Here is a 21,744-nt window from a genome sequence, read left to right as displayed (position 1 = left end):
CTCTTTGATTTCTTTTTTGGATCTGATAACTTTCTCAGTAACACAGGACAGTTCCCCACACTTTTTACTCTGGGGGTATTAGCAAGCCTTTATATTCATAGAGCAGCTTACCCTCTCAAGGCACTCCCACATTCTCTTGTGTTTCTGTTAGTCATCCTATAGGGTAGGACTTCTCCCCACATCACAGGTGGGGAAACTGGGGCCCAGAAAAGTTAAAAGCCTTGTTGAGGATCACAACGGGAATGAGAACCCAGAGCTCCCCCAACCTATACTTTGCTGTAGTATAGGTCTTGCTTTGCTTATAGGGACCCAATCAGAAAACTTTCTATAAAAGTCCTGCTCCCCAATTACTCCATAATACTGTACTGCTGGATGATTGTTGGCCTTGAGGCATCCTTGACTTGGATTATGCCCTACCTGTGACAAACAGGAGGTGCTCTCATAAACTGAAGTTTCCCTTGTGATTCTTGTCTTTGTCACAAAAAAACCTACGTGTTTGTAAGGGCCACTCAGCTCACAGCATCTACCTTCAAAGCCAGAGTCATTTACTTGTACTAAATCCATTGGAAGAGTTTCCCTTTCCTCCATTCCCCTATTCAAAATGTACAGAACAAATTGGCCCCAGCCCCTTTCAACTTGCTATGTTCCTTTCTCCTTTTTTTTTTTGTTTTTGAGACAGCGTTTCACCCTGCTGCCCAGGCTAGAGTGCAATGGCGTGGTCTCGGCTCACTGCAACCTCCACCATCTGGGTTCAAGTGATTCTCCTGCCTCAGCCTCCCAAGTACCTGAGATTACAGGCATGCACCACCACGCCTAGCTAATTTTTTTGTGTTTTTAGTAGAGACAGGGTTTCACCATGTTGGCCAAGCTGGTCTCAAACTCTTGACCTCAGGTGATCCGCCCACCTAGCCCTCCCAAAGTGCTGGGATTACAGGTGTGAACCACTGTGCCTGGCCTGCTGGTTTTTTTTTTTTTTTTTTTTTTTTTTTAAGACGGAGTCTAGCTCTGTTGCCAGGTTGGAGTGCAATAGTGTGATCTCGGCTCACTGCAACCTCCACCTCCCAGTTTCAAGCAATTCTCCTGCCTCAGCCTCCCGAATAGCTGGGATTACAGGCATGTGCCACCATACCCAGCTAATTTTTGCATTTTTAGTAGAGATGGGATTTCACCATGTTGGCCAGGCAGGTCTCAAACTCCTGACCTCATGATCCGCCCACCTCGGCCTCCCAAAGTGCTGGGATTACAGGCGTGAGCCACCACGCCTGGCTGCTATGTTCTCTTCTTATTCACTGTCTCTGAGATGCAGGGCACCAAGACTGAACAATTGAGGGCTGGGAGGGACAGCAACACTGTTTCTTGCCACAGTGACTTCATTCCAGAGGGATAATGCATAAGGGGTGGGAGTTAGTTCATTCACCCAGAAGACCTGCGCCACTCTCACAGGTGCTCATTACCTGCTGACCTCCTTCTCTGGGCTGTGTTCCGGGTACTTTGGCAGGACGGAGAGGACTGGGTAGAGGAGCCAACAGTCCTGGTGCTGCTCCGGGCAGAGACATTTGTGTCCATGATCTACAATGGAAAGCAGGTGGGCAGAGCCAGAGGGTGGGAGGACATGGAACAGAGGGCTGACTCTTACTAGGAAGCAAGTATTAATGCAGTTTCTGCCCCTTCATGCAGGGAAGCCTGGACAGCACTATGAAAGGGAAGGAAACGTTTCAGGGCTTTGTAACTGACATCACAGCAAGGACAGCAGGGAAAGCTCTGTCACTGGTGATTGTGGATCAGGAGAAATGCTTCAGGTTTGGATTTGCCCTGGTGATTTCATGTTAAAAGGGGCAGCTCTTGGGCCAAGAGGGGTGAGTTTATTCTTCGCAGATGTAGGTCAGTCTGCAAGGTAGTCTGTCTCTAACAAGCCCGGGGGGATGCTCTGGTCCAGTCTTCTTCCGCATCTTCTGCCTGACTTCAGCCTGGAGCTGCTGTCCTTTGATTTCCTCCCCTGCACCAGCACTCAGAATCCTCCAAGCAGAGGGAAACAGGGAACAAATAAACAGACCAAGGAGAAGCAACAGAAACAACCAGAGGCCAGCATAGGGTCCATGGTATCCAGGGTAGACGCTGAAGAGGTAAGAACGTCCTGTTGCCTGAATCGGACTGGGTACTCACTGGTCACCTGAGACTTCCTATTGATAAAGAATAAAATGCCTGCTGCATACTGCTTTCTGCCTTGGCACTGAGAAAGAGAGAAGGTGCCAAACAGGGAGCCAAGGGGCTGGGGTGTGGCTTTAGTGGACAGTGACTTGCAGCTAGTCTCTCTCTACCCCTCCAGTCCATCGTTGCTTTTGGGTTTCTAGGCATTGGTGGATCTGCAGCTACACACAGAAGCCCAGGCTCAAATTGTGCAGAGCTGGAAAGAACTGGCCGACTTCACATGTGCATTCACAAAGGCTGTGGCTGAGACGCCCTTCAAGTGAGTAACCCCAGCAAGTCCAGCCTCCACGCTGGGCCTTGTCCTTTACCATGGCTCTTGCAGTCAAAGCAAATGTCCCTTTCCCCTCATCTCTGCAGTCAGCCCATTGTCTCTCAAGCTGGAGGCAGAAGGAGCTGACCTCATGCTGGGGATTCTTGGGAAGAGTCCTCAAGCCTAGCCCCTTTTCAAATATTCTCCTTTGGCTTATGTGTAAGTATGTGTTCTACAGGCTGACATCATAGGCCAGGTTACCATAGGCCAAGTTACCAGGATTAATTACAGGTCAGATCACAATGTAATAAGCACTTGGAAAGCAAATTTTTAGCCTACTTAGTTCAAGAAGTGTTCATTGTCAGAATTTAAAATAAGTAAATGACCTCAGAGACAATCCAGTCCAAGTCCCTTATTTTATACTTGAGGGGATGGAGGCCTGAAGAGATTGACTTGTCTAAGGTGCTAGCAGTGAGAAGAACCAGAAATAGACTCCAGATTGCCAAATATCAAAGAATCTGGTACCTTTTCTTCTACTAAAATGGACTAGATGTAGTTTTTAAATGAATTAGCAACTGGCACTATACCTGGGAACAAAGTGAGCAAATTGTCAAAGGCACAAAAAGGCCAGATGTAACATAGTGCCCACCTCTTCCAACATCAGTGGGTGGGTTTTTCAGTTCCAACTTGAGGGAAGAGGTATGAGAGTAATGAGCAACTTACAGCTCTCCAACTATGCTGTTGCAGGAAACTCCGAGATGAAACTACCTTCTCCTTCTGTGTGGAGAGTGACTGGGCTGGAGGGGTGAAGGTGGACCGTGCTGGCAGGGGTCTCGCACTGGTCTGGAGGAGACAGATTCAGCAGCTGAACCGAGTCAGCCTGGAAACGGCCAGTGCAGTTGTGGATGCCTATCCCTCCCCACAGCTCCTGGTACAGGTATGCCACTCCAGGGCTCAGGGGTCACTGTCCATTGCCTGCGAGTTCAGTGAGCCTCCAGATTTCCATGGACAACTGTTGAGGGCCCACAAAGGCCTCACAGGTCAGCAGTGCAGGTCTGCTAAGATCAGAGTTGCTAATGCTGACCCAGGGAGGGAGCACAGGTTCTCATGCCCCAAGCCAAGCGTAGAACCCTCCATGCTCATGGAGAAGGGATCACTGTGGATGGTACCATATTTAGAGGTCATCTACCACTTCCAGGCTTATCGGCAGTGTTTTTCGGAGCAAGAACGCCATAATTTGCTCGCAGACATACAGGTGCGCCGTGGGGAAGGTGTGACATCCACTTCTCGCCGCGTTGGACCAGAGCTATCCAGGCGTATCTACCTTCAGATGACCACTTTACAGCCACATCTCTCTTTAGATAGTGCTGACTGATTCTAGCCCTCAGGGATGGGATGAAGAGCTGGAAACTTCCACCTTCCCAACGTCAGAGCCTGACTGCAATGAAGAGACTGGCAGCACCTCCTGAAATACAAGCCTAGGTGAGGCCCAGTCTTTCCTGGGTCTTGTTATTTGTGAAGGTCTGCCTGTCAGCTGGGGCAGAGACTGAAATACTGCCACCTACCTTTGGCATTTAATGTTCCTCTCCTGGCAAAAATTCACTGTCACAAACCACCCCCACTCCTACCCAGCCAACCCTCAAAACACAAAGGAACAAAGACAGTCCACTCAGACACGTATTTAATAACTGTAGAAATCCAAAAGAATTAGCATCAAATCTTGAAGTCGTGAGTGAAGCTGTGGGTTGGCTTGACTGGGCTCAGCCACTGAGCTGCCTCAACCGGCCAAGGAACGGGATTATGATGACTATGCAGACTTCTATATTGTTTTCATCTCATTGTATGTATTATGTATTTAGTTTCAATAAAGCATTTGTACCAATGGCTCTGGAGCTTGGAGGAAGACTAAAGGAATGTGTAGTGATTCTGAGTAAGGTGTAGACCTACGCAGCAGAGCTATGGGGGAGAAGATTAACAAAGTCCTTTCTTCCAATATCAGGACAGTCATGAGTGGCAGTCCCATGCAAAAGGTCATTAGGGCTAAAAGGCCCTCTGTCTCTGAATTATGACAGATTCTTGCTCCTTCCGGGGGAGCCAAGGAGCTTGCAACTGGGAGTCTTCAGTGAATGAGCACCATGACACAGTCATTTCTGATCCCTCTATCCAGCTGTTGTGAAAAGATGAAGCAAAGGAGGCAAGAAAATGCTTACTCTAGCAGACAAGAGAATGGACAGTGCGATCCTTGTTTGTGCTAGTCATTGGGTGATGCACCACTTTTCAGCTCCATGATGCTACTTGTTTCCCTTCATTTCCTGTTTCCATTTATTCCCTTCAGTTATGGTCTAGAATCAAACAATTCTAAACCTCAGTGTCTTATGAAGCTGACACTTCAAAACCTGCAAAAGCAGGTTGCCTTTGAGGTATTTAGTCACACCAAATACAATTAGAGCTGTCATAGACAGTGTAGGTTTGCAGAGATCCACCTCCTTGCTTACTGGCAATTAGGGAATTAATGCTCTAAAACTGAGGCAAGGAGCCTAGACTATTGCCATTTTATGGAAGCCACATAAGTTGGGCAGGACTCCACAGGAGCTGCCATGACCTGATGATAGCAAGAGATTTCTATCTCTGAGTCATGAAATCTGTCTACCATGAAAGATTCTATGCTTCGCCTGAGGAATGATCAATTTTGGTGTGAGTTCTAGTCTCTCAGGACATTATAAAGGAGGGAAAATGATGTAAAGGGAAGAAAGAATACCAGAGTGGGAATCCAGTTTTGCCTCAAACTAGCTGGGAGACTAGGCAAGTCATGGAAGACCTGTTTCTCTGTCTGCAAGTGTTATATTGGACTGGATGGTCATGAAGTCCCTCTCATAGCCAGAGATTGTGTGTGGCTGCTAAAATGCTTATATCTCTGAGGTCCTGAAGAAAACAGGAATACCCCTACCCCCCAATTTAGACTGGATTTACTGAGTGTGGTGTTTTAGTCCCCAAAAACTTCCTCCTGATCTGCCCTGATTCCCCAGGGAGGCATGAAAGAAAGGGTTTGTGGCATACAAAAGTATAAATGTAGTGACAGCTGACCATTTAGTAGAAACGAGCCTTGCCTTTACATAGCTTTGTATAACAACTAGAAAAGGCTATGTTTTCTCTCTCCCCACCCCCAAGCCTACTCCTTTAGGCATGCAGGTAACTGCTCCCCCCGCCACCACCTCCCATTTCTCCTCATTCCACCAGGGAACCCTGACTAAGGAACGAAGAAGTCCTACAAAGAGGAGGTCTCATGTACCCAATCTGCAGCCATTTGATGATGGCAGGTAGGTCTGATGCTAAAAAGAGGTTGTGTCCAGCAGAACCCAATTCCATAGGAATCCAAACTCCAAGGCTGGGAGGCAGCAGGTGCTGGGGACAAGCTCACTGCTGAGAGTCGGTCTGGAGGACCCACTGGAGGATCTCATGGCGGCGTAGACCCTGGACTGCATTGTCATAGATGGTGTTCACGCTGGTGCAGAGGGGCTGCTGCTGTAGCTCTGTCACCCGACAAGCAACCAGCCCTCCCGCCACACCAAATAGCAGCAGCAGCAGCAGCAGCTTCAGCACAGCCCAGGAACGAGTGTGCTTCCGGGGTGGTGGCTTGCGGGGACGGGAGCCGGACTTAGATTCTGGAGGAACAGTAACAGTAGACAAAACAAGTTCAGTCAGAGGAGACCCACTCTATACCAATCTCTGCTAGTCTCCTCCGTACAGATCTACCTACATCCCTTCCTCAAGCAAAAACTCTCCAGGACTTGAAGACAAAAAATGTCTCCAGAGACCGAAACAGAAACACCTTTTCCCTTGGATCTTGAGGGGGTAGATTTGAAACTGGGACTCATTCTGTGTGTCTCGTGTAGCTCACAGCCCTCAGGGTCCTAAGTTCTCCTTGGTAACATGGTGATCCACACCTCTTGGGATCGCAGAGGGAGGGGCTTATCAGGAGGCACCCAGCGCTGACAGAGTACTATCCACTTGGGGAAGCAGGGTCAGGATTTATCATTATTGTCATTATGATATAATGTGTATATAAAAAGAAAGCCCAAAAGGTAATACACCATATTGTAAGCAGTGATGATTGCTAGGACTGGGGGAGTACAGGTGGTTGCCATTTTCTGATATATGTATCTAGATAGATAGATATCTTTTCTCAATTCTTTGCAATGAACATATATTACATTTTTAATTAGAAAAATATTGGTTTTGAGATTTTTAGACAAAATTTTAAAAAACTTGACTGAGCATCCACAATGCCAGGAACTGCATGACCCTGCTTCCTCATTTAATCCTTATTACTACCCTGTATGATCTTCATTTTCAACAAGGAAATTAAAAACCAGTGAGATCAGGAGGGTGGAGGCCTGTGGTCCTGTGCTACTCAAGACAAGGGTGAGTAGGGGTAGGGCCACAGGCCTCCACTCTCTGTACAGAACTCCTTCCCTCACCTGCCTCTCCCTCAGGGGTCCCTTTTCACCCAGAGGGTATCTGATCCTCTGCAGCATATGGAGCCATGTCACTAACCAAATTCAACCTGACATATTCAGGTAAAACACAAAGATGTGTTTTCTATACAATATGCCTCCCTGAATGCAGGGAAAATGACACCTCTTGTGTTCAAACAGAGAGGGGTCTCACTGTCGCCCAGGCTGGTCTTGAATGATCCTCCTGCTTCAGCCTCCCAAGTAGCTGGGGCCACAGGTGTGTGCCACTACACTCGGCTAATTTTTAAATTTATGTAGAGACAGAGTCTATGTTGCCCAGGCTGGTCTCAAACTCCTGGGCACAAGTGATCTCACCTTAGCCTCCCAAAGCACTGGGATTAAAGGCCTGAGCCACAGAACCTGACTGTAAGGCACTTTTAAGAGTAAACTTGCTGGGCACAGTGGTTCACACCTGTAATCCCAGCACTTGGGGAGGCCGCCTGAGGTTGGGAGTTTGAGACCAGCCTGACCAACATGGAGAAACCCCGTCGCTACTAAAAATACAAAATTAGCCGGGCGTGGTGGTGCATGCCTGTAATCCCAGCTACTTGGGAGGCTGAGGCAGGAGAATCTCTTGAACCTGGGAGGCGGAGGTTGCAGTGAGCCGAGATCATGCCATTGCACTCCAGCCTGGGCAACAAGAGTGAAACTCTGTCTCGAAAAAAAAAAAAAAGTAAACTTGACCGTGTGTGATTTTTGCATTTCTTAATGATTTTAAAACCTCACCTCTAAAAAAAGGTGAGACTCTATTCCGGGAATGCTCCAAGACATATCTGATCAAAACACCCGCACAGAAGTATGTGGGCACTGGAGAAACAAGCAAGCTGGGCTCCCTAGGAGAGCCCCCCATTCCCTGGCACCAAACCTCTCGTCCACTCCCAAGCTTGAGAGAGTAATGTATCTGACTAAGTTGTGCAGGCCTGCTCACCCAGTCATCCATGCCTGGAAACACGAGTGTCTCCGCCGCACCCCTGCTGGAACCTTACAACAGGCAGAAAACTTACTCGGGGCCTGATTTGCTTCCTTCTTAGGTTTCTTCTCCTGCTCCCGCTTGGCTGCTTTAAGGGCATCATACTCCTTTCTCCGGCGCTCCTTCTCTTCCGCCTTCTCCCGCTTCCGCAGTTCCCGCTCCTGAGCTTCCTTAGCTCGCTGCTTGGCCTCACGCTTCTTCTCTGCCTCTACAACAAAACATACCAAAATTTCACTTTTCCTCTCAAACACTCCAGCAGTTTGCTTTCCCAAGTGATTAAAAGTACAGATTCTGCCACCTTTACCCTGGTGCCATAGTTCACATAAGAAATATTCAAAGGAAACAGTCATCTTTCTGCTCCTGGAAGTAGCCCTCCCCAAAAGCAGCTGCTCTCAGGGTTTGCTGAATGGATTCTGATTACGAGGTTCCTATCCTCAAATAGCAGAGTAATTAGGGTAAAATAACAAGGAGGACCTAAGCAAAGTGTGAGGGGTAAGTGGTGCTCCTCTAGAATTAGGTACTAACTCAGAAGGCATAGCAACTGATAGCCTTCTAGAACTCAGCTATGAAGAGAAAAAACCATGGCAGTTTTCTATGGGACTCCCATCTTCCCAAGCTTCAGAAATGAATGTGGCACGGGGGGACAAGTGAGAAGAGAAAATCAGCACTCAAGTTTAGGGTTAGAAACAATGAGGCCAGGAACAGTAGCTCATGCCTATAACCCTAGCACTTTGGGAGGTGAAGCTGGGAGTATCGCTTGAGGCCAGGAGTTCGAGACCAGCCTGGGCAACATAGCAAGACTGTCTCTACAAAAAAAAAAAGAAAAAATTAGCTGGGTGTGCTGGTGCAAGCCTGTAGTCCCAGCTACCTTGGAGGCTGAGGTGAGAGGATTGATTGAGCTCAGGAGGTAGAGGTTGCAGTGAACTGTGATCGTGCCACTGTACTCCAGCCTGGGTGACACAGTGAGACCATGCCTCAAAGAAAATAAAAGAAAAAAAGTAACAATGGCAATGTTGTTCTAAAAAAGTGTACCTACCTTCTTACTACTGCACTGACTGCTTTCTTTTGTTTTTTCTTTTTTAAAAGGCTAGTCAAGTGAAGAAGTGGGAATGGAGAAGGAAGAAAGAAATCTCTAACTGGTTGTGATCAATTAGTTGTAAACACCACTGCACTAGGACCAGCCTGCACTTGACTAGTCTTAAAAAACAAATAAGCCTAATAGTTTGTCAGAGTAGCCTCTAGACTTGAACTCATGGATCTGAGAACTGAACACAGGAACACATTCAGATTTACCCAACAGTTCAAGCATGTTTACACACTTCCAAATTACAACCTCCAAATTATTGGGTTCTAAAAATGCGTTTCCAAATCAGTTATTTGGAAGTCTGAAATACATTTTTCCAAAGCCAGAATGCCACAAATGATGGTTAAATGTCCTTTTAGGGCTTAAAAGCCCATGTTAGCCATAATGTAGCTGAATAGTACTACTGTAAATACTGTAGCTTTCCACTGCTTCTCCATGTAGAAACAAGCTCCAAGTTCCAGCTGGGCACCAGAATGCCAAGAACACACTCCACCCAGCCTCTAGGGAACATGGGCCACTGAGAGGTGAAGGCAGCAGGGCTCAGAGTAAACATGGGCCTGCCTTGCCACAGTGGCCATGCGTAATAAGGGATGGCTGTAACTTGGCATGGTGCTCTCAAGGACTGCCTGTAATCACTACTGTACGTATCCCTTCTTGAACCACAGGAGTCCTCCAGCGAGGGGCTCAGAAATCAGCCAGCCAGTCACCTACTATGTGCCAGGGGTTATTCTAAGTGCTTGAGATACAGCAATGGAGAAAACAGGCCACGTTCCAGTGCCTATATCATTTACTTTCTAAAGGAGACAATAAACAGGTGAACATAAATAGGACAGTGATCTGTGCCCTAAAGAAACTAGCAGAGGGGCACCTGTAGTCCCAGCTACTCAGGAGGCTGAGGCAGGAGAACGGCTCGAAGCCAGGAGGCAGAGGTTGCAGTGAGCCGAGATCGTGCCACCGCACTCCAGCCTGGGCAACAAAGTGAGACTCCGTCTCAAAAAATAATTAAAAAAAAAAGAGAAGAAACTAGCACAGAGTATGACAAAGTGAAGGTAGAATGGCTACTCTAGTCCGGTGGTTCTAAAAGGGTTACAGTTAACCTAAGGCAACATTTGAGCAGAGATGTGGGATTATGAAACCAGCACATAGAGACTAAGGGAAAAGGAAACCCAGCAAAGCCCCTGAGTGAGACTGCAGTTGGTGTATTCAAGCTGAAATTAATGGCACAGTCTCATTCGTGTGTGCAACAAGGCTGGTGGAGAGCAGGCAAGTAAGCTTGGGCCAAGGTGGGTTTTGCTGGCCTGCCTTGTCAATGAGTCTGGATTTCATTCTAAGTTCAGTGGGATGCCATTAGAGGGTTTTAAGCGAGCAGCAGCATAATTATTTATGTTTTAAAAAGAGCTCCCGGACTGTTGTGAAGAGACTGAGTTTAAGGAGATGGCAGCATCATGGAGATATGCTGGAAGGCATTGTGGTGGTCCCAGAATGGTGGCTGGTTACAGAGATGGCACCGAAGCTGGAGAAACAGTCCCACATAGGACTTGCTGACAGACTGGATGTGGGAATTACAGAAAAAAAGGAGTCATTAACATCTTTCCTATTTCAGGCTTGAATAACTACAGGGAAAGTGATTTCCTATTACAGGGAACACTAGGAGGGACTGAAGGGCCATCAGGAATCTCTTTTAGCCACACTTCATATGAGTGCCTATTAACCCTCCAAGCAGAGATGAAATATAAGCAGTTGACTGCCTCTAGAGCTCAGCAGAGAAGCCAGGAGTGAAGAGAGATTCATCAGATAAAGATGATACCATCCACCACAATACTGTCCCCCCACCGCCCAATTACTGCTCTTCATGACTATTCTACTGGATCCCAGCTCCTGAAGCATGAGAATCCACTGGCTGGGATGAGGACCTGAAAGACAACTACAAGAGGGACAGCCACCTACCACGTTCTACTTCCAGCCGCCGCTGCCTCTCCCGCTCCTGATCTGCCTGCACGGCCTTCATGTGCTGTAACACCTGCAAAGGGAAAGGAGGAAAAGTAGTGCTCTTCACAGTCACGTTTGCTCAGGGAAGTCTCAAAACAGACTATTTTCAGGCTCCCAAATTATCATGATAGCAATGTAGAACTAAAAGAGTTAGGCTGGGGATTGTAAACTAGTTCAACCATTATGGAAAACAGTATGGCGATTCCTCAAGGATCTAGAACTAGATGTACCATATGACCCAGCCATCCCATTACTGGGTATATACCCAAAGGATTATAAATCATGCTGCTATAAAGACACATGCACATGTATGTTTATTGCGGCACTATTCACAATAGCAAAGACTTGGAATCAACCCAAATGTCCATCAGTGACAGACTGGATTAAGAAAATGTGGCACATATACACCATGGAATACTATGCAGCCATAAAAAAGGATGAGTTTGTGTCCTTTGTAGGGACATGGATGCAGCTGGAAACCATCATTCTTAGCAAACTATCACAAGAACAGAAAACCAAGCACCGCATGTTCTCACTCATAGGTGGGAACTGAACAATGAGATCACTTGGACTCGGGAAGGGGAACATCACACACCGGGGCCTATCATGGGGAGGGGGAAGTGGGGAGGGATTGCATTGGGAGTTATACCTGATGTAAATGACGAATTGATGGGTGCTGACGAGTTGATGGGTGCAGCACACCAACATGGCACAAGTATACATATGTAACAAACCTGCACGCTATGTACATGTACCCTAGAACTTAAAGTATAATAAAAAAAAATAAAAAAATAAAAATAAAAAAAGAGTTAGGCTGAATGTGGTGGCTCACGCCTGTAACTCCAACACTTTGGGAAGCCGAGGTGGAAAGGACTGCTTGAGCCCAGGAGTTCAAGACAAGCCTCGGCAACATAATGAGACCCTGTCTCTACAGAAAAACGTGAAAAAATTTGCCAGGCGCAGTGGCACATGCCTGTAGTCTCAGCTACTTAGGAGGCCGAGGAGAGAGGATCACTTGAACCCAGAAAGTCAAGGCTGCAGTGAGCTGTGGTCACGCCACGGCACTCCAGCCTGGGTGAAGAGTGAGACCCTATCTCAAAACAATCACCACCACCACCACCAAACTAATGGAGTTAATTGTATCTTTGCATCCTAAAATTACTGTGCCAACCTTAGTTGGAGAAGACTGATATGAGCCCAGGTCATTAAAACTGCCAGAAAAAAGTGAAACACAATGCCAACTTGAATCTGTAAAAAGTTCTGCCATTTACACTCACTCTCACATGCTTGATTCCATATGACCCTCAGCAACAACTTGGGGGCAGCATTTCCTCCAACACGCCTTCCTGATTGCCCCTCCTTTGGCTACCTTAAGTCCCCCTCCATCTACTCCTGTGGAATTCAACACAGGACATTGTAACCACTTGCTACCTATCTGGCTTGGTCATAAGATGGCAGATTCCTTAATGGCAGGAACCGCTGTCTGGTCTGTAGATATCCCACAGGGCATGCTTAGCAGAGTTTAGCTAATTGCAGGCATTCAATACATACATGAGGAATGGCTGATTCCCATTTCCAAAGGAAGAAAACCAAGACTCATAGGGTGATTTGTCCACTGCTAATGGCCAGAAAGCAGCACAGCTAAGACCTGAGCACAGTCCCCTGCATTCCTAGGGCAGAGCTTGTCCCACACACTTTCACCACATGCACAGGAAAGCTCCGAGAGAAGCCTACACACAGCACACTTGTACTCGGCACTCTGAGCTCCCCAGATCCCTATCAACTCGCTCATGGATGACCTCTAACCACACAATTGCAATGATTCTTGCTATGGTGTGTGGGGTACGTAAAGACCTTTTCTGTTTGTATTTTTTTTAAGCTGGTATTCTTCGGCTGTAGGGGACAGAGTGTAAGCTTGGAGCCCAGCGCAATCCTGACTACCCCTTATTGTATAACCTTGGCAAGTGACTTAACCTTTCTGAGCCAATTTTCTGATCTAGAAAACAGAGATGAGATATACCTCTATGGAGTGTTGTGAAGAATAAATAACGTGTATTGGCTGCCTTGTATAATCTCTGGCATTATATGTGCTCAATAAGTACTGTTGCTTATTTTTTTTACCACGTAAGAAAAAAAGAAGAAAACCCAAACTATTAGCAAAAGGGTCTTGTTTTACTACTGCACTTAACAATTACATTTGAATATGCATGTCCATGAGACAGATATGTATATTCATATTTAATTCTTATTTCTAGAAAACTCCAGAAACACATACCTCCAGACAAGCACACACCCATCACAAGAAGTATTCAGGAGCAGACCAGCAAAAGGATCTCCTTTCAAGAGCCTGGTTTGGGCCAGACACAGTAGCTCACGCCTGTAATCCCAGCACTTTGGGAGGCCAAGGTGGGCAGATCACTGGAGCTCAGGAGTTCAAGACCAGCCTGACCGATACGGTGAAACTCCATCTCTACTAAAAAATACAAAAATTAGCTGGGCGTAGTGGTGTGCGCCCGTAATCCCAGCTACTCAGGAGGCTGAGGCAGGAAAATCTCTTGAACCTGGGAGGTGAAGGTTGCAGTGAGCTGAGACTGTGCCACCGCACTCCGGCCTGGGCGATAGAGCGAGACTCTGTCTCAAAAAAAAAAGAAAAAAAAAAAGAAAAGAAAGAAATGAAATCAGGTCTGGACCCAGAGTTAGGGCTCAGGGCACTCAGGCAGTGGAGAAGTCATGGGTCCCGTTGCCATGATGCAGGGAGTGTGGAAAGTGAGAGTCCAGGGTGTTAGCTGAGGAAAAGGAGTGAGGGGAGTGGATCACCTGAGGTCAGGAGTTCAAGACCAGTCTGACCAACATGGTGAAACCCTATCTCTACTAAAAATGCAAAAATTAGCCAGAGGTGGTGGCATGCCTCTGTAGTCCCAGTTACTCAGGAAGGTGAGGTGGGAGAACTGCTTGAACCTGGGAGGCGTAGGTTGCAGTGAACTGAGAGCGTGCCACTGCCCTCTAGCTTGCGTGACAGAGCAAGACCCCGTCTCAAAAAAAAAAAAAAAAAAAAAAAAAAAATTAATTATCTGAAAACACAGGCAATGCAGAAATGGGACAGATTCTCATAGTCTGGAATCTGTGAGCTCCTGAAGGGTAAATTTTTGTCTAGCTACCCTAGTTCATAGCATACAGTAAGCACTTGATGAATACACTGACCAAATCATTTTTAAAAGTTGCTTTAATATGTACCAAGCTGATTAAGACTAACTCATATACTCACCAGGGTTTAGGTCTTACCTGGACAGAGCTAGTAAGACCTAAACTAATTTCTGCAGACAGGCGACCTGATTCTGACTAGCCCAGGCCATTTCCCTACAAAGCCTAAAGGTGTGGTGCAGCTCCAGGACAGCTGTGCCAGGGACCATGGCTTTAGTTACCACATCCACTACGTTGCCTGGAGCTTTGGCTGAAAGACATATGCAAATACAAAAGGCCTTTGTACTCAATAAAAATTATTTTTGTATGTCAAAAACTGTGGAATATCATCAATTTCCTATGGTTCCACATATCATCTACTGAATGAATGGATGGATGGATGGATGAATGAAAGGTATGTATATGCTAAGAGTTTCTTGTGTCAGAGAAATGAAAGTAATGCCAACTCCTCAGGGCTCTGAGGATTGTGAGATGGTGCATGGAAAGCATCCAGGAGAAGGAAAGAGTAATCAATGGTAGCTACTGTCAGTTTTCAGAACAGACATCACTCCTACAGCACCCAGTTTTCAAAAGAGGATTTCACTGATCATTTATACTGTTCTCATCTAAGGGAAAACTCTTGTCTTAGCTACTTGGTTGTGTTAACTTTGCACTTGACTTATTGTAATAAGTGATGATACAGATGATGAGATTATATAAGAAGCCCTGAGCTAATGATAAGAAGTATCTTACTCTCTTACTCTCTACTTGAGACAGCAGAGACTCATCATTCACCCATGAAATCTAGTAATTAAAGTCTTTCTTGTTCAACATGCACCTTAAACATAGCCAAGTCAGTCATTTGGTGCTCAGCTGAAGCAACAGCAATGTTCCAAAGCTAGAGGGAAAAAGTGACTATAGTTGGAGTTATTAAGATAGGTATAATGCTGTTCTTAATAGGCAGGGTATGGCACCTTCCAGGCTACTGACCACAGACAATGGTTGTCTTGCATGCTGCTTTCAGTTCCTCACTCCTATGTCAGATGACTCAACTGTAATCAAATACCAGGTCTGCCCAGGATGTGTCTGCTTACAGCTATAAACTTACAGCTGTAACATCTTTATTACCACATTTATTATCAACATTCCTACGACTGTGCCTCAGAAAGGCCATGGCCCCTGACCCCCTGGTACTGTTAAAACAACTGTCCACACAGTGTCATGTTGCATCATGCAAGCTCCTGGCTTCTTAAGAGAGGGAAGTACTGCAGTATAGAAGGCAGTCTTGTTCTGCGACTTGTGAAGTAAATGCAGGCCGGGCATGGTGGCTCACGCCTGTAATCCCAGCACTTTGGAAGGCCAAAGTGGGCAGATCATTTGAGGTCAGGAGTTCGAGACCAGCCTGGCCAACATGGTGAAACCCCATCTCTACTAAAAAATACAAAAATTAACTGGGCATGGTAGCAGGTGTCTGTAATCTCAGCTACTCGGGAGGCTGAGGCAGGAGAATCGCTTGAACCTGGGAGGCAGAGTCTGCAGTGAGCTGAGGTTGTGCCACTGCACTTCAACCTGGGCAACAGAGCAACTCTGTCTCAAAACAAATAAAAAACAAAAAAATAAAGTAAATGCAGAAACAAAGGTCTCTGCTTAACAGGCTCATAGTGGACATATTTCACTGGGACCTGAATGCTTAACTCCACACAAAGCTCCAGGTGTCCTAGGAGGGAAAAACAGGAGGAGGAGAAATCCCAGGGGAGTATATAAGGTGCCACCGGGAGCTTGCTGCTTACCTTGTTTGCACACTGCTTACACTGCTTCTCATCCAAGCAGTCACCTGCCACCTTGGCCAGGACAGGATCCAGGGGGTTATCCTTCAGGTCCAACCACTTCAGGTTCTAAAGAGATGGGCAATGGGCAAAGAGGCTTGTTAAACCCAAGTTCACATACATAGACCTTCAGGGTGGAATAAAATGAGCAGGAAGAATGCCCCTCTGTGTTCCACCTGTAGGAAGCGCCATCTGAGGCAGGACAAGGGGGTATTTCTGTCCGTCCTTCTCAGGGCCATGCTCCTAAGTCCCTGAGTTCTCTGCCACACCTGGCCATGAAACACTGGTTCATGAATTGTTACCTTGAGCTGAGCAAAGCTGACAGGCAAGGTGACCAGCCTATTGTTGAGGAGATCCAGGTGCTGGAGGTTGACCAGACGGCCGAAGTCTGCTGGCAGCTGCTGCAGCTTGTTCTTACTCAGGTCTAGCTTCACCAGGTGTGTGAGGCCACAGAAATCCGACTAGGATCCAAAGAGAGAAACTAAGCTAGGCTTGTCCAACACACAAGCCACGACAGCTTTAAATGTGGCCCAACACAAATTTGTAACCTTTCTTAAAACATTACGAGATTTTTTTTTTCTTCTTTTTTCAGCTCATCAGTGTATTTTATGTGTAGCCCAAGATAACTCTTCTTCTTCCAATGTGGCCCAGGGAAGCCACAAGACTGGACACTCCTCATCTAAGCCTTGGGCTCACACACTTTGGTGTAACAGTCTGGAAGCCCTCAAGTCACAGGTACCCCCTGTAAATATCCTGGTTCTACTGTTAGCAGCCGTTCTTCCTCAAATGAAAATGCAGAGAACACCTGCCATTCCTGGTGATAATTACCAAGATGTGTACGGAAAAGGGCTTAGCACAAAGTAGGCACAAAACACTATTTCTTCATCCTCAGTTCTTGCTCCAGCCCACCCTCCACACTGCTCCTGGAGTGGTGTGGGACCCATTCTGTCCTTCCACAGCACCCTATGCTCACCATTCATAGGATCTGTCAAAACAGTGTGCTCATGCATTTTTAAAAGATCAGGCACTCCTGGAGTACTCAGTCTGATTCTTGTTATTTGCAGCGCCTAGCACAGTACTTAACACAGATGCTCAACGGACATTCTGTGAATAACTAACTGAATGGGCTGGGGCCCATTCTACCCAAGTCCTGGCTCTTTCTCAACACAGGTCAAAACATCCCCCTGACATTAAACCTTTGCTAAGCACTCATCTGAAAGTGATGGTACAACTTCAGCTAATGAGGCACTATTCGTGCTCTCTAGGGACTTGGAAATGCCAGTGGATCTGCAGTGCAGAGTGAAATGGAAGTTGTCAGTACAGACAACAGAACAAGCTCAGATTCAAAAGTGCACTTGGCTGAATGACCATCTGGCAAAGTGTACAATAGAAGTGTGGCTGCAAGGAATTGCTACCCTGCTTTTATTTTTATTGTTTTAGAGGTGGGGTCTTGCTATGTTGTCCAGGCTGGTCTCAAACTCCTGGGCTAAGTGATTCTCCTACCTCAGCCTCCTGAGTTACCAGGATTATAGGCATGAACCACAGCTCCCAACATATTCTTCTTTTATTCAACACAAAATACTTTCTGGAAGAAGTGGGATCTCAGATGCTTTTTGAATGTTAGAAACAGTTTTTGATGAGCTGTGGGAAGGTACCATGGACAATGAGCAAGGCCTAGGAGTATACTGAGAGGTGAGTGGACTAATGATCCAATGAGGACATTGCCAACTTCTGAACTTGATCCCTGAGCCACAGCCAGGGCCACATAGGAAGTTACTCTGGAGTACAGCAAGGAGTGGCACGGCTAGAGTGATGGGTGGAAAAGGCAACAACAGCCCACTTAGGCCTGACCGTGCAGGAGCACTGCTACATCGGAGAGGCTGAGTGGCTGAATGAATCCACTGTCTACACAAGTAGAGCAGAAAGAGAACTAGCAGATGTTGTGCAAGAAAAATCAAAAGGATTTGATTATAGACTGAATGTGCTGACCAAATTGAGCAAATCTCAAGTAATTCAAGTCCTTTGGGAGAATAATGATAAGGTAGCCCCATAAAATCACATTCTTTCTTGCTCCCCACCAAAAGATGCACAAGGAAGCTGTTCACAGCTTTCTCCCTGGAATGCAGAGCAACTTACAAAATGGTCTCCGCATCCTCTATGCAGTAGGGAGGTAAACTATTTTTCAAAGGAATAAAATAATGTAGAAAAAAGATGGGCCCAGTAAGTTACTCAGCATCCTATTGAGTCTAGTTTTCTGTGGCCTTACTTTATCACTGTTCTGAAGAATGAGGCCTCCATCTCAATTCCTTTCCCACTGAGACTAACCACCCCACTCCACTATGCCTCCCCTACACACTCTGATTTAGCTATAGCCTGCCTGTAGGCCTATCCTGAAATTATGCCTTATGACACCCTCCCGCCCCCCATCCACCCCCGAAACAGGAAGGAGATGCATCCGAGGCACCAGAAGGAGTCATGGCTGCATGCCAGTCTTACCGGTAGAGTAGTCAGTTTATTACAAGATAGATCCAGGATGGTGGCCTTTGGAAGAGCAGCCTAGGCAAAACAGGATGAGAAAAACCTGTCAGACCAACACCTGGAACAATTCAGTGACATCTGTTAATGAAGCATTTTCCAGAGAAAGTTCCCACGATTAGGAAAGGCCTTTTTAAAATGGCAGTAAAGAGTAACATTCCTGGGAATAAGAGGAAAAATGAGCCAGTCAACCATGATCTAAGGAAAAATGCAAACAGAAGGGATGTGGCTGTACAACATCCAAGAAGGGAAACCTTAGGCGAGGAGGCACAGGGACTCACATCTGTAGTCTCATAGTCTCAGCTACTCAGAAAGCTGAGACAGGAGGATCACTCGAGCCCAGGAGTTTGAGGCCGGCTGGGCAACACGGTGAGACCCTATCTCCAAAAAAAAAAAAGGAAAGGAAGGAATGAAGGAATGCAAAATTTAGATTCTTAGACATTATTCTTAGCACTTTAAAAATAAATATTACCCAGGGTCCCTCTTATTAGGTTTCAGGGCAGGGACAGTGTCTAATAAAGCTTTGCAATTTCCATATTCCCCAGTTCAGGCCCTTCCTCAGAACAGGTACTCAGTATCCATACATGTTCCCTGAATCATGACTGATCGAGTAAGTAGCAGAGTGAATGACAGAGTGAAAAAACAAGGCCCTGCCCAGCACATTGGCTCACGCCTCTAATCCCAGCACTTTGGGAAGCCGAGGTGGGCAAATTACCTGAGATCAGGAATTCAAAACCAGCCTGACCAACACGGAGAAATCCCATCTCTACTAAAAATAGAAAATTAGCCAGGCATGGTGGCACATGCCTGTAATCCCAGCTACTCGGGAGGCTGAGGCAGGAGAATCGCTTGAACCCAGGAGGCGGTGGTTTTGGTGAGCCGAGATCGCGCCATTGCACTCCAGCCTGGGCAACAAGAGCGAAACTCCGTCTCAAAAAAAAAAAAGGCCCTCACAGTCCACTCTATTTTCCCATGGTGTCCAGGCTGGACAAGCTCAGCAAAACTTTCTCCCTAAGGTTAACGCTGGGCTGTTCAGATGCCTGGAGTACATGGTTTCAGAGAGCAGTCCTAGGGCAGGTTGAAATAAGGCTGGCCATCTATCTTCCTGGGGTAGAAAAGGAGGCAAATATTCAATTAAGGATCCTCTGGAAAATTGCACTTTCTGTCACAAAGTCGTAAAGTGAAGTCTGACCACCTAAAACACTTTTAAATACTACAGTGGGAAAAACCACAATACCAGCTACGAGTATCAATATTTGCACCTTCCAAGCATTTTCCGTTACAATGGTATTTAACCTTGCATTAAGCGTATGAGATGGAAACTATTATCACCATTGTATAAATGAGGAGATCTAAGCATAAAGGCTAACTAGCTTGCCAAGGGCACTCAGCTATTAAGCAATGGAGCTGGGAGGGGCTGGAAACCCGGTTCTAACCATCGTCATACCCGTCCACTGTGGAAGAAAGACTGGGCCCAGGGCCCAAGGCAAATGTAATTTATCAACGTAAAAAAGCAAAGTGCGGGTCACCCAAAGTGAGTCTAGTAGGGCGTTGGCGGGGGTGGGAGGGGGAACGGAGTGAGAAAAGCAGGGATGTGGGAACTAGTTCCACGTTGACAAAACTAGATGCCTAATCTTCCTGGAGCCCTAAGCCTCAGTTTACAGGAGAAAGGTTGGGGGAGAGAGGGGCGAAGGGGACTCCCGCCAGTTGGGCCCAGTCAAGCTGGGGGGAGACTTTAGTTTCTTCGAGGTAGGCTGCCTCAGGGCTCGGGCAGCCAGCTGGAAATGCCAGCTTCCTAGAAAAGCCAGGTTCTGGGCCACACCCAGGTCTACCAGGAGGCCTACTCCCCTGGAACGAGTCACTCATTCATTCTCGAATACATCCAGTAACTGCTCCGTGAGCTCCTACTCTGGGTCGGGCATGGAGCTGGGCGCTGTGAAAGTCCCCCAAAGGTGGCAGATTCGTTTCTTGGCCTGTAAAAAGTCTAGGGCCAGAGAAGCAGATCTTCCCTATGCTCTGGAACTGCGCCAAAGTGACACGTGTACATCCCGGGAAGAACCTTGGGCTGGACGCGGCCTCCCAGGGGACTTAGTCCCACCACCCCGCTTTTTTTTTTTTTAAAGAAATGGAAACTGATGCTTCGGAAAGCAGGTGGCCCACACAGGCGCCAGCGCCCGGCGAAGGTGGCCGCCTGGGTCTCGCGGGATGATACTGACCAGCTCCTTCACCGGGACTTCATTCAAGTCGCTGAGGCTCAGGTCCAGTTCGTTGCCGTCCAGCTTGTCGCGGAGGTTCCCGCCCTTGCTACCGGCCTTGGTCATGGTAACGCCGGCTGAGCGGGCCCCGGCTCTGGGGTTCCGACTGGCGGGTGAAAGGAGCTGAAATGCCGCTTGTCAGTTCAGCGGCCCCCCACCCAAACGACAACGCCTGAGCCCTCCGTCGCCGCCGGTGCGAGACCGCCTCCGCCCGTCCGCCTGCCGGCCGCACTCCGAGCCCCGCGCCTAGCTCCCACCGGTGCCGCGACGACGACCACTTCCGTGTCCACGTCACCTTCCGCGACCACTGAGATGGGCTGGGCCAGAGCGGCCCGAGCGTGTGCGGGCACGCCCCCTGGTGCCCAGAGTGATACACTGCACGTCGCAGCCGCCGGAGGGGTGGGGTTGGAGGCTGCGAACCCAGTTCACCGGTGGCCCTCGGGCATTATTGGTGGCAGTGCCAAGAGGCAAAAGGGCACGGACTGGACGCCAGAAGATTGGGTTGACATCCAATACTGACCTCATCTGATCACCCCAATCCCCCTGATTAGGAGCAGAAGCTGGGTGTCCTCTAGAACTGCTCCCTGTCCTCTACTTAACCCCCGAATAACCATCATCGGGAAAACTCGACTTCCTGAATTTCTCCTCTCCTCCCCACTCACTGCCTCAGTGCTTGTCTCTATCCTTCCATCCACTTTCACCCCGCTCCCCGCTGATCTTTCTAAAAATCTGACCAAGTCTCTCCCCTGCGTAAAACCCTTCAAACTTGCAGCTACCTCTAGGATACGGACCACTTTCCTTTCGAGGCTGGGTCCTGCCTGCTTCTGCACCTTCCAAACACGCTCCGGTCCCTGCCTGGCCTAGATGCTGTGTAGATTTCCGGGAGGTGGCTCCCACATCTGGCCCTCCCCTGCGATGGCCCTGCCTCCCCCC

General features: G+C 47.5%; 2 protein-coding genes across 4 annotated transcripts in view; one reads left to right on the top strand and one right to left on the bottom strand.

Annotated features, from left to right (window-relative positions):
* Positions 1-5,440, top strand: part of EME1 (essential meiotic structure-specific endonuclease 1) — a 9,341-nt gene extending 3,901 nt beyond the window's left edge. For 2 of the 3 annotated variants that reach the window (XM_008011513.3, XM_073004953.1), the window contains exons 4-9: positions 1,499-1,585; positions 1,678-1,799; positions 2,006-2,123; positions 2,352-2,467; positions 3,206-3,395; positions 3,657-5,440. In XM_008011513.3, the coding sequence (XP_008009704.2) occupies positions 1,499-1,585; positions 1,678-1,799; positions 2,006-2,123; positions 2,352-2,467; positions 3,206-3,395; positions 3,657-3,833 (810 nt within the window). In that variant the 3' untranslated portion in view covers positions 3,834-5,440. Of the gene's footprint in view, positions 1-1,498; positions 1,586-1,677; positions 1,800-1,966; positions 2,124-2,351; positions 2,468-3,205; positions 3,396-3,656 lie in introns of all 3 variants that reach the window. The other variant, XM_008011514.3, reaches the window with a different exon arrangement.
* On the bottom strand, positions 4,123-21,744 carry LRRC59 (leucine rich repeat containing 59). The gene is made up of 7 exons (XM_008011515.3): positions 20,773-21,744; positions 18,518-18,577; positions 16,324-16,482; positions 15,986-16,090; positions 10,974-11,046; positions 7,977-8,150; positions 4,123-6,120 (listed from the first exon to the last, which is right to left on the bottom strand). Exons 1-7 carry the CDS (start codon positions 20,875-20,877, stop codon positions 5,873-5,875), a joined length of 924 nt encoding a protein of 307 aa, XP_008009706.1. The 5' UTR covers positions 20,878-21,744; the 3' UTR covers positions 4,123-5,872.

The sequence above is a fragment of the Chlorocebus sabaeus genome, chromosome 16 (genome assembly GCF_047675955.1).
Source record: "Chlorocebus sabaeus isolate Y175 chromosome 16, mChlSab1.0.hap1, whole genome shotgun sequence".
NCBI lineage: Eukaryota > Metazoa > Chordata > Mammalia > Primates > Cercopithecidae > Chlorocebus > Chlorocebus sabaeus.
This window is presented reverse-complemented; position numbering and strand designations above follow the sequence as displayed.